We start from the raw sequence: 13076 nt of genomic DNA, 5'->3' as shown, positions 1-13076 counted from the left end.
TTGCCAGTGATCAGTGACTGGACTGTGAATCGACAGCAATGCTTCCAAGACACTTGGAGTGTAGACACACAAACTTTGGTTCAGTAAGGAACATAACTTGTGGTTTTAATTACATTATAGTTACTTTTTTGGTGCATGCCTATAATGTCAGGTACATGCAGATCAGGTCTGTTTTTCTCATCACTTCAATTATCACCCACTCTCTTTTAACCTTATATTCATCTGTTGATAAGCTTTGTTGATTCTACTTCCTTTATATCTCATCAGTCCACCCTCTCTACTCTGTTATCACTGCCCTCATCTCTAGTTTAGATTGCTGAAATGGATTCGTCATCTAGTTTCCTGGCTATTTTTTTTTTTAAAGATTTATTTATTTATTCGACAGAGATAGAGACAGCCAGCGAGAGAGGGAACACAAGCAGGGGGAGTGGGAGAGGAAGAAGCAGGCTCATAGCAGAGGAGCCTGATATGGGGCTTGATCCCATAACGCCGGGATCACACCCTGAGCCGAAGGCAGACGCCCAACCGCTGTGCCACCCAGGAACCCCTTCCTGGCTATTCTAATTCAACTGTCCACAGTATTGTCAAAGTGATAGCCCCTCTGCCTGAAAGCCCTTCAACAGTGTCCCCAGAATGTGAACATATAAACAGGAGGCCCTTCCTGATGGATCTTAGGCCTTCTGCTTCCCTCTCACCACTGTCACTGTCTTATTTTATGCTCTAGTCACAGTGAGCTCCTTGTATTTCAAAAGTGCCACACTCTTTTAGTTATATGCTGCTCATTTTGTCAAAATATCTTTGCTCATCCTTCACCTCCCTGCCTCACTCATTTGTTCCCATTTCCTCTGGCTAATTAATATTTATCCTTCAAAATGTCAAGAAATTGTCCTGGATCTCCACTGGCTTCTACTTCATCTTGAGCTCACCTAAATTATAGCACCCACCATGCTGAAGTGTAGCTATGTCTCCACTAGACTGTGGACTACTCAAGAAACAGAACCGTGTCTTGTCTCTCTGTTCTGAGAATTCAGCGCAGTGCTCAGCACACAGAAGGTACTTAAAATATGTTACTTGAAGGAAGAAAAAAATTGTATAAATGAAAAGTCTAAGCTTTAAGCATCTGAAAAATTCGCTTGTGTGTAACCAGTTCATTTCCTGAGATTGTGATAAATGTCAGGTAAACAATGAAGTATCACTCTATTCACCTGATAGGAATCTTGGTTGCAACTGAAAACAATTATATCTTTAATCAAAAAACAAAACATTCATTCCAATAATGGAATTAATAAGTAATGGGGATGAAAGGTATAGCATAGGAAATATAGTCACTGGTATTATAATAGCATTGCATGAGGAATAGATGATAGCTACACTCGTGGTGACATGGAATAAGGTGCACAGTTGTCAAATCATTATGTTGCACCCTTGAAACTGATGTAATATTGTGTGTCAACCATACTTCGCTAAGAAAATATTCTGGATAGCTGGAGAGTCACAAAGCAAACAGACCATTTTAAAATATTTTGATAAAAATAGAATCATGTTACAAATAACTCAGGCTAATTCAAAATTAAAAACAAAAATCAAACAGTATTACAGAATCCAGTTCAATTAAAAAAAAAACAAAAATGAAAACACTGACTCTAGGAGTGGGGCTGGATATATGCAAGAGAAGCCTGGAGCATCTTGTAGTGTCAGATAATAAGGTACTACTTAAAAAATGAAAATAAAACAAAACAAATCCACAATAATGGGGATATGTCAAAGGGATGTGGAAGCCAAATGAAAGAGCTCTCGATGGCTGGAGCTGAAACAACAAAAATAAAGAATAAAAGTATTAAATTACAATCCAAAGTATAAGATGAATACCCATGAGTCATAAATAAATAAAGAAAGAAATAAATAGGCGTAAACAGACAAATTTCTGCAGAAGAGTTCCAAATAATTTATATAGACACTCCACCCTCAAGGAGAGTAAACTTTTTCCCCCCCAGATTTATTTATTTATTTGAGAGAGAGAGAGAGAAAGAGCATACACGTGCATGCAAGTGGGGAGAGGAGCAGAGGAAGAGGGAGAGAGAGAATCTCAAGCAGATTTCGTGACGAGCATGGAGCCCCACTCGGGGCTTGATACCACAACCCCAAGATCACAACCTGAGCCAAAACGAGGAGTCAAGACGCCCAACCGACTGAGCCACGTAGGCGCCCCATAGAGTAACCATTTCTTAAGTGTGAGCTGTGACTTCCTTTCAAAAAGTGCACTATGGAAAGAGGGAATAAAAAAGGTAACTTTACAGTACAGAACGCTGACACACACTACCAAAGTCAGACGATCAGGTCAATACCAGTAGTGATAAATCACGTATGTACTCTTGATGTAATGTGATGAGAGTGGCACTTGACCTCTGTGACTTTCCTCTCAAATCCCACAACCCTGGTCTAACCACAAGAAAAACAACAGAAAATGCCAACAGAGAAACATTCTACAAAATACCTGACCACTACTTCCCCAACCTGTCAAGGTCAGCAAAAATAAGGCAAGTCTGAGAAGTTATTATAGCCAAGAGGAGCCTAAGAGGACATGACTACCAAGTGTACTGTGGTATCCTGAATGAGATCCTGGAAAGGAAAAAAAAAGTCAGGTAAAAACGAAGGAAATCTAAATAAACTAGGGAATTTAGCCAATAATAATGAATCAAAACTTGTTCATTAATTGTATAAAAGTACCACATTAAATGCAAGACATGAATAATAGGAGAAATGGAGTGGGTTACATGGGAATTCTCTATACTACCTTACCAATTTTTCTGTAAATCTAAACTGTTTTAACATACAAAATTTATTTAAGAAAAGTATAACGGGAACACAACAAAACAAAACACTATGCATACAGGATCAGATACAGCATTCACTAGGGTATAAGTACTATCTAAGTAAAAACCTATCAAATAGGATATGCCTGATTTCTTTGTTCTAAATAAAGAAAAATTTAGTTAAAATTTTCTTTTGTAAAAAATCTTTATATTTTTCAATTATGTATTATAGTATATATTAAAAAACAAAGAAGGACCAAGTGGTAATATTCTAAAAAGTCAGTGAGTGAGCAGTACGAAGGTGAATAAAGGAAAAGCAGATGTTCCAGTAAAGAAATGAGCTTAATACATTAAATATTTAAAATCAGAGTTCACAAGAAGTGTTGTTATGCAATCATATATTAGGGTCAATATGTACAATAAATATAGAAAGGGTGGTTAAGAAATAAGCTCCTTAACAGTGACGGCAAATCTTTCCTATTTCATCAAGAATATGAGGAAAGGGGCACCTGCGTGGCTCAGACGGTTAAGAATCCAACTCTTGATTTCAGCTCAGGTCACAATATCAGGGTCATGAGATCAAGCCCTGTGTTGGGCTCTGCACTCAGCACGGAGCCTGCTTAAGCTTCTCTCTCCCTCTGCCTCTGCTCCTCCCGGTGTGCTCTCTCAAAATAAATAAATACGATCTTAAAAAAAGAAAAATTATGTGAAGAAGGAGATTTTTCTTCTGGTTACTAACTGCTGAGGTTCCTGTTCTTCGTGACATAAAAGAAGAAGTTTTACACAGATGAAACTGTCCCAAGACAAGGGAGTTATCTGCTCATCTACCCATTCAAAAACTTACTAGGCATCAGGCATTTTTCTGAGTGCTGAGTGAAAGGACAGCTACAGGGTCTCTGTTCTCATAAAAGCCATTTTCTAATCTGGAAGGAAGACACACAATACAGAGACCAACCAAGTGTTAAGTGTCACCCAGAAGTCCAGATAGACGGCTGGCAGAGTGAGTGCCTGGACGGCTACAAGAGACTGGGCAGTCAGGAAGAGTTTCTCTCGAGAGGTGGAACTTTAGCTACCATCAGTGCTGTCTGCTGAGAGAGCCTATAAATAATGACGCCCCAGGAGGAATGGGCACATCCAGGATCCAGATCCTATTTTCTAAATCCCATTTTCTGCTTAAAGGAACCAAGGCTCATTGGAGAAATGGTGATTCAAGGGCTGGAGAAAGGAAAGTATAAGGTGAGCTTGGTATGTCTCATTATACCAGAAAGTAAGTGCTTACAGAATGGGGAAATGACAAAATGATATGACACTCCACTTGAAAAGACTCCAACTGCCAGTTCTGAGACGATGTGAACAAAAAGCATAATGCTCATAATGGATTCTAACCCACTGAATGAATTAAAGAAACATATAACTAGGGGATAAAGGAAGACTCCTCCTTATCAATGAATGGCATCTAACAAATATAGAAGGAATAAGGGAATTAGGAAGTCAACAGTTGGGAAATATCCAAATAATAAGTGACAGCATGATAGGAAGAGAAAAAGAGAAGGCAAATGTAAAGTGTTATCATTGGGTAACTGAGTGAAGGGTACAGAGGAATTTCTTGATATTATTCTTGCATCTTTCCTGTGAGTTTGAAATTATGCCTGAATAACAAGTTAAAGGGCAAAAGAAATCTGGTTATGAAGTAGAGCAGAGAAATGGGGGCAGTAACTGGAGGAATAGGAGCGAAGGGAAGTTTTTGTTTTTGTTCTGCTGGGGAGGAGATCCCAGAGGATGTTCGCAGAGTGACAGGAAGTACAGGAGTAACTGTAGAAACAAAGTCCTGGAGACTAGGATCCACAGCACTAGATGAGGGATGGAGACTTAACCCACAGGAACCCATGAGCCTGGCTGCTGGAGGACGGTAGTTTGGTGGTGAGAAGATGAAGTTCTGCCTGATTAATTCTTTGTGCCTGATGAAAGAGGGTGAACTTAGAATTTTTAAGTGCAATGAGATCTGACAGTCTTGGAGTGTGGAAAGGAGATTTTAGAGAAGTGCAATGGGGCTGTCATGCATGTTGAGGGTCCACAGAATTTAGTGACCATTTATTTAAAGCAAAAAGTGGGTCCCCTCCGCAATGCTGACATGTTTGGGTACAGGTGCCAAGTAGGTGAAGATGTGACGATTAACCACAGCTAGGTCCTAGAGAGAGCCAGGGAGTAGAGGAGGAAGGAAGGAGGGGGAGAGCGAGGGGGTAAGGAGATGAAGAAGATGAGTAATTAGCAAGAACGTAATTAGGATAAGCCATGAAATTGGAACTGGGTAAGGAGGGAAAAGCGGGCACCAAAGTCAGTGTCGGAACACTAGCTGCATACTAGGGACACATAGTTGACTTAGACGTGGCCCTTGCCTTCACAGCACTTGTAATCTAGTAAGAAAGACAAACGAATAAAAAGGAAAATTCTACAGAGCGCACTATCACATAAGCAACCATGCAGCAATATGGAGGTTCACAAGGTGGTCCCTCAGTCCAGATGGAAGGGAGTTTCAGGGAGGCTGCTTAGACATGACAATGCGGGAGCTGAAGGATGAGCGTACGCTATCCACAAGAGTGAAGGATTAAGGAAGGATTAAGGAACGAGCAATTAGGTACACACTAAATTTTATAACTTCCTGCAGTCGTGGGCGAAGGGGAGAAGTAGGGAAACACCACTGTAAGGAGAACTCCCAACTACGATATTTAATGGAGTAGGAGTATAACATTTAGACTGGACAAGGCTGGAGGACAGAGCTGGAGATGACGGTGGGGGCCAGATCACAGAAGATGATGTGTGTCATCCTGGAGAGCTGCAAAGGTGACAGGAACCAAGGAAGAGTTTTAAATAGTGCAGAGGCATAATCAGATCCGTGGTGTTGAAAACTACCCCAAACGAAAGGTGCAAAGACAAACGGGGACATGCTTTACAAGACTGCATGCTCTGCAAGAGGATTAAGACACTTCTGGAATGGAAACAAAGCTGCACAACTAATTATATCACAGAGTCAACATTAATAAATAAAACCAAATATAGATCTACTTTTCTCCTGCCCAGAACAAAGGGAAACTGAATGATTACTCTGCACATACGAGTGCCTGCCCATACATTCTGGGCTACTGGGAATATGGGTGAGGTTCATGGGTAAAGTGTTCCTGGGGTTTAGAAAAGACATGGTCTTTTGGTGTGTAGATATTTAAAAGTTTAATGATACTCTGGGCCAGGGAACTTGATAAACAGGCTTTCTAATTTAATAAAAAATCAGCCCCACTGCATGTGCAATAAATGCATAAAGACGTCCTCAATTAACCTTAGGTTGCTTCAGTGTTTAAGAAAATAATTTTGGATCTGTTACTTAGCAAAGAATAATTAAATACTATATGAATATGTTGGCTTTCCACTTAAAGATTGGGATGTACATTTTAGGCAAAGCACTGTGTAAAAACAGATTATACAAATTGCTTTATAAAGGGTATACTTTATATAGCAGAAGAAATACATGACATCTAGAAGAATTATCAACCCATCATATATGAGAATTGAAGGAATCAATTTGTGTGGACTATAAACAAAGAACTAGCTTTACTATACATAAGTATATATAATTTCTTAAATTATCTGATCAATATTCAACGAGCAATTAGGTACACACTAAATTTTATAACAATATTGACGGCAGAAGCAATTTTTTTCAGCATCACCTCCTTTGTACTGAAAAAGATACTCTTCTTTATTTGAAGACCTTAAATATGGGTTCCTAAACTATTTCTATAAAGGGCCAGATAGTAAATATTTCTTCTGTGCCATGTAGACTCTGTCTGGCCTCAACTCTGTAGTCATAGGAAATATGTGAACGAATAAGCATGGCTTTGTTCCAGTAAAATTTAATCTATAAAAACAAGGCAGCAGGCAGGATTTGGCCCATAGTTTGCTGGCCCTTGTCCTAAAACAACACTTGTGTTATCAGTTTCTCTTAAATTTAGATTTTAAGAAACCTCCTAAAAAGTCTCCCATTTTAACTCCATCAATTTTCCTTATAGAAAGAACAAAGGCTATCCAGACAGGGGGTTTGCAATGAGATTTAATTTTAGAAAGAAAAAGTATTTCCCCCTCCTTTAATTTTCTAGCAATCTAGCTAGATTTTGACCCAGGAACCCAAAGAGGGGATAATTTGGAGAGGATGACAAATTTAATTTTGGATAGGTTGATCTGAGACTCTGGGTGGATTTTCATGTGGAAATGCCCCCAACAAGCAACCTCTAAAGCAAAAGCTCTTAAAAAAAGAAAAAAAGACTGTATTTTTAAGTGATCTCTATACCCAACGTGGGGCTAGAACTCACAACCCCAAGATCAAGAGTCATGTGCTCTACCAAGTGAGTCAGCCAGGCGCCCCTAAAGTAAAAACTCATGCTCCAGCTTCAAAAGCAAAAACAAATCCATCTCATTGGTGTTCGTCACCTGGAAACACGGGGCATTTAAAACACCCTGGGCCCAACTAATATCTTTCCAAGACACCCACAGAAAAGAACAGAGCTGTTATTTTATTTTGGTTTTATAAACCAACCCCAGATTTAATTAGCAAATGAACAAGTCAAACATCTAACACTGCATGTTGTACTGTTGATCAGACTCTGAAAGGTCTTTTTTCTCTTTTTCAATTTAGAAGCTTGTGAAAGATTTTACCTTAAATTTGATTGCCTTTTCATTATGATATACAAAAACGGCAGTATTACATGGAGTTAAAAAGAAGGGGCGCCTGGGTAGCGCAGTCGTTAAAGCGTCTGCCTTCGGCTCAGGGCGTGATCCCGGCGTACCGGGATCGAGTCCCACATCGGGCTCCTCTGCTAGGAGCCTGCTTCTTCCTCTCCCACTCCCCCTGCTGTGTTCCCTCTCTCGCTGGCTGTCTCTCTGTCACATAAATAAATAAAATCTTTAAAAAAAAAAAAAAAGTAAGATAGTGTCAGAAAAATTTTCTCTTGAGGTAAAGGCTTTAAATTAGTTTCGACATTTTTTAGGTTGAAAATGCAGGTGTAAGGAAACTTTTCTGATGGAAATAATAATAACAATGACAATGGTAAAGCCTAGCGATTTATTAAACTTGAACCCAGACCAGGCACTGGGCTGTGTGCTTTAGACGCAATGACTCCATGAAGAACTACAGCTTAGAGTAAGTACCTTCCCCAAGGTCACAGAGAAGCTCATATGCAAAAACTAGTGTCAAATGAAGTATGAGTAACTTTAAACTCCGCATTTCCAAATATCAGATGCTTTTAGCATCTTCAAACAAACTGTGCAAGAGAATTCTAAAATAAAGACATTTACACATTTGAGAGCTCTTTTATTCTTTCTTCTCTAAATCTCTGTCTACAAATTATTTGGTGAAAGACGGTTCGTGGCTCTACATTTTCTTGTTAAAAACCTGCTGCACCCTCAGGACTTACTTTAGAATAAATGGTGGACTTGTAAGCATGGGACTCATGGTCCCCGGATCTTGTCTCAGATTCCTTGTCAGCCTCATCACGCCCATTCCATAAACCCAGTCATAAACCATTCTATTAGGTATAATGGTCTTTAATCCTTGGATCATGTGCGTTCCTGAGGCTAGGGGAAGACATGGCCATCTCTGCTTCTGAAATCCCTCTCATCCCTGAGACCAAGCTCAAATACCTCCCTCATGAAATTTTCCTCAACTCTGCTGGTACGAATCCATCACTTTCTCCTCTGTGCTACCATAGCCCTTTGAATTATACCTTCAGTTCAGTTATTATCCCTTGCCTCACATTCCTGTTATCAGTGAATTTATCTATCATTCTCACTAGAGATCCTTGAAGACTGGGATGGCAATGTATTCACCTTGGTATCCCTCCCAGCATGCAGCACGATACTTCGTATATGGCAGGTACACAGAAAAGTTCATAAATGGAACGGAGCAAAGATTCCATGTTGCTAAAACCCCTTTAATATGTAACCCTGCAGGAACATGTGGCCATCTGCAGAATCTCAAAACCCAGGAACTGATCCTATAAAAACCGTTGTGGGGTATTTGGTTCATGAAACTTGTGGGGACTTCTAAGAAGCAGAAGAATGTGCTATTAACCTAGGGTAGAGGGCAAAGCAGGTTCCAGGAAAATCACTTGAAGGCTTCTCGAAACGAAATACAAACCTTCAGAAGTGTTGGGTAAATAAAAACTTACTTCAACAGCAATCTCCTGCCAATAATTGAGAAGAAGATGAAACAAGATGGGGAAGGAGGAAGTGAAGGAAAATACTATCTGTTTTCAAATTTGGAAGAAATGATCAAATTGCAGTAATCTGTGAGGTAGTCTAGGGAGAGAGGAGGCAGCATGGCTGAGCGACTGTCTTTGCTTCTCAAGCTTCAGATTCCTCATATTTCCTAACTTCCTCCAACTCATGTTAACCACACGCTTCTCACTCTGTTCCTTCTTGCAGTTTCAAAATACCTTTCAAAGATGTCTTATTTTTTTAAAGATCTATTTATCTGAGAGAAAGAGAGAGAGAGAAAGAGAGAGGGAGAGAGAGTGCATGTGTGTTGGGGGAGAGGGACAGAGAGAAACCTCAAGAAGACTCCCTACTGAGTCTAGAGCCTGGCATGGCACTTGATCTCAGGACCCTGAGATCATAACCCAAGCTGAAATCAAGAGTCAGATGCTCGACCGACTGAGCCACCCAAGTACCCCTCAAAGATATTTTAAAATTTTAGAAGAAAATTTTATAATTAACACTTAGCATTTTGTATTATAAATACCTTCTTGGTCATCTGCAGGTTTCATATTATTAATACATACTGCAAAGTAGAGGTGTCTGCCTGGAATCCAGGGGATCTTTACTACTAGCTAAATGACTGAGAGTTAGATGGCCAGAGGTGAAACATTATCAGGTCAAACCTCTGATCAAATGTTATCAGGTCAAACCTTCTCAGCCTAAGCCTCAAATGTTGGTCTGTGCCAGAGTTCTTTGTTCAGACCTCTTCCTTCTCACTCAAATACAGTGACTGTCCCATTAACTCCTTGACTTAACTGTCAGAGTTATCCATATGTATGATGGCTTAGACTCTAGCTTGAGATGACCTTTCTTCTGAGCTTTGAATTTGTATTTCTAACTGTTCTTTGGGCATTTTCACTAGGATATACTGATGGCCCCAACTCAGCATATTTATAACCACACTTATTTTATCTGCTTTCCCTCTCTCCAAATAAAAGAAGGCACCCCACATCTCCTTTGGTCTTAATCTAGAGTAAAAGTATTACCCACCTAGTCAACCAAATTAGAAACCTGGAGTTGTCTTAAATTTCTGCGTTCCCTCATTCCCCTAATCTTGTTGGTTCTGCCTGCCTCCTAAAATCTCTCTCATGATGAAATTTTATAATCCTAAGGACAGAAAGAAGATTCTACAAGTTTCCAGAAGGCAAAATAAAATAAAACAAAACAAAACAGGCCATATACAAAAAGAATCTGGGACTGGAATGACTCTTGCCATGTCAACAGAAACAACAGAAGCAAGAAGATAATGGAGCACTGCATTCAAATGTCTGAGGTTAAGCATTTTTCAACAAAGGGTAGGGCTAAAATAATGATAGTTATTTTCAGAAAATAACGATTTCCAGACATTCATGGCTTCAAATTGTTTACCTTTCATGAACTCTTCCTCAGGAAGCTATTGGATGGTATGTTCGACCAAAAGGAGAGAGTAAATGAAAAGTGGAAAACATGGAACTCAGGAAAAGAGGGTATCAGCATAGGAAAGAGACAAAGCGGTTCTCATGACAATGATGAATAGTAGGTACGTACTCATAATAATGTGATGTAAGAAAAATTATGATATGCTTATATTGGAAAGATGCGGGATGGGAAATGTGTCTGAGGAGCTGGGCAAGAGAGCTAAGTTCTTCCCTTCCGTGTAAGAAAGTCAAAGAGAAAATCCCACACACTGAAAGATCAAAAAACAGCTACCTAAACATTGCGTTTAGAAATCTGGAGGTGGGGGCGCCTGGGTAGCGCAGTCGTTAAAGCGTCTGCCTTCGGCTCAGGGCGTGATCCCGGCGTTCCGGGATCGAGTCCCACATCGGGCTCCTCCGCTAGGAGCCTGCTTCTTCCTCTCTCACTCCCCCTGCTTGTGTTCCCTCTCTCGCTGGCTGTCTCTCTGTCACATAAATAAATAAAATCTTTAAAAAAAAAAAAAAAAAAAAAAAGAAATCTGGAGGTGAACATCCGAAGAAACAGCTAAATGAGTTGAATGTTGCTGTGTCTGGGGATGGGTCTCAGGGAACTGCTATTTTTCACTGTAAGCCCTGTAGTACTTTTGACTTTTAGTATTTCTGTATATGAAAACTCTGGTAAAATAAAAAAAAAGAAGAAAAAGAATTAGGTACTCTGTTTAAGCATTAGAGTGACTACTTTGTGTTATAATTCCATAAGGAAAGATTCTTGGAGAGAAAAGATCTAAAGATCTAGTCTTATTTATTTCCCCCATATTTATAATGAAAAGAACATGCTGATCTCTTTACTTAAATCATTTCTCTTCTCCTGCAGTTATACTACTCCATATCAATATTCCCATAGATGTTCTAAACAAACAACCACACTATAACCTAGTGAGAAATGGCATGTCTCACCCAAGAGACTTAAGATTTGTAGCCCCATTCCATATAACGCACTTGAGCTATGAGCTAATAGGTGGATAAAACATGCCAGGCCCTGTCCTAATGATTCTAAGCTTACGTGAAACATTTTTCTCCTGTGAGGAATATGGCTTAATTAACCACCTGCTGAACTTCAGTCTGGAAGAAAGGTAACTTACGGTGAAAAATTTTCTCTCATCAAAAATAAATGCAATTTAAGGGTCAAAAAGCCACAGTGAAAATAATTCTTGATGGTCACTTTTGCTTAATTATATTATTTGGGGATACATAGACATTAAAGGTTAACTAGCCAATTAACCTTATTTTACAGAAAACTGTGGCCTATAAAAGGTTCAGTGACTTGACTAGAACAACCCAGTATATTTTCAGATTTTGCAAGGTGATCCATGTCACTTAGCAATGGTTAAACAACTTCTAAGATGTAGTATCTACCCTCAAAGTAAGGAGTAGGGAGTAAGTTGGGAACAGACTCAATCAATTAGATAATTCAAGCCCCAAAAAGGATGCCTTAGGTTACTTGGATATTGGAAGAGAGTTTGTTTTTTTTTTATCCTTTTCACTGTACACGAAAAAGAAATTCATTACAGAAAATAATTTCAACTCCAGAAAAAAAATAAATTCTTTGTACATCCCAAGGAAAACTGCTATTAATAGTTTGGTGCAATTTTTTTGCTTAATTAATATACTATTAATTACATATTGCCTATTGTCACATCCATTAAATAAACTGTACTATTATTTTTTAATATGGACTTTTCTTTAGTTATTAAGAGAAGGGAAGGAGATGGCAAAGAAGCAGAAACTTCCAAATATATAAACAGAGGAGAAAAAATTGGAATTTCTTATTCAAATTATAAAAGCTCATTAAAAGGAAATAAAGCAAACAATATGACCAAAACTAACACATTTTTAAACTATTAACAACTTTAAAATAAGGCGATGGCTTTGATATAGCTGCAAATTAAAGACAGTTCATGCTCACAAAAATTTTCAACTATAACAAATGCTTATGTTAGACTTTGAGAATTTTTAGATAGATAGATGGCTCAAATAACTCATTTTTAAGGAATTGGAAAGCCCTCAGTTTTATTTATTTCTTTTTCTTTTTTTTTTTTTAAAGTAGGCTCCATGGGGCGCCTGGGTGGCACAGCGGTTAAGCGTCTGCCTTCGGCTCAGGGCGTGATCCCGGCGTTATGGGATCGAGCCCCACATCAGGCTCCTCCGCTGGGAGCCTGCTTCTTCCTCTCCCACTCCCTCTGCTTGTGTTCCCTCTCTCGCTGGCTGTCTCTATCTCTGTCAAATAAATAAATAAAATCTTTAAAAAAAAAAATAAAGTAGGCTCCATGCCCAGGGCAGAGCTCAACGTGGGGCCTGAACTCATGACCCCGAGATCAAGACCCTAGCGGAGATGAAGGGTTAGACGCTCAACCAACTGAACCACCCAGGAGCCCCATCCCTCAGTTTTAAATCTGCATAAAAAGCTATGTCTTATTTTAATTATGCTCCATGTTAAAAGATCTTGAAATAAATAAATAATTTGAAAAGTTCTTTAAAAAATTGCTGATGGACTGAAAGAGGAAGG

The 13076-nt window shown here is 39.1% G+C and overlaps 1 protein-coding gene across 5 annotated transcripts in view; it reads right to left on the bottom strand.

Moving 5' to 3' along the window:
• BCAP29 (B cell receptor associated protein 29) overlaps positions 1 to 13076 on the bottom strand; it is a 48257-nt gene that overhangs the window by 16065 nt on the left and 19116 nt on the right. For 2 of the 5 annotated variants that reach the window (XM_040644391.1, XM_040644393.1), the window contains one exon: positions 1520 to 1807. The exons of the other annotated variants lie outside the window; for them this stretch is intronic. In XM_040644391.1, the coding sequence (XP_040500325.1) occupies positions 1710 to 1807 (98 nt within the window). In that variant the 3' untranslated portion in view covers positions 1520 to 1709. Of the gene's footprint in view, positions 1 to 1519; positions 1808 to 13076 lie in introns of those variants that run through there. 5 annotated transcript variants of the gene reach the window in all.

Source organism: Ursus maritimus, unplaced genomic scaffold (genome assembly GCF_017311325.1).
Source record: "Ursus maritimus isolate PB19 unplaced genomic scaffold, ASM1731132v1 scaffold_3, whole genome shotgun sequence".
Taxonomy (NCBI): Eukaryota; Metazoa; Chordata; class Mammalia; order Carnivora; family Ursidae; genus Ursus; species Ursus maritimus.
This window is presented reverse-complemented; position numbering and strand designations above follow the sequence as displayed.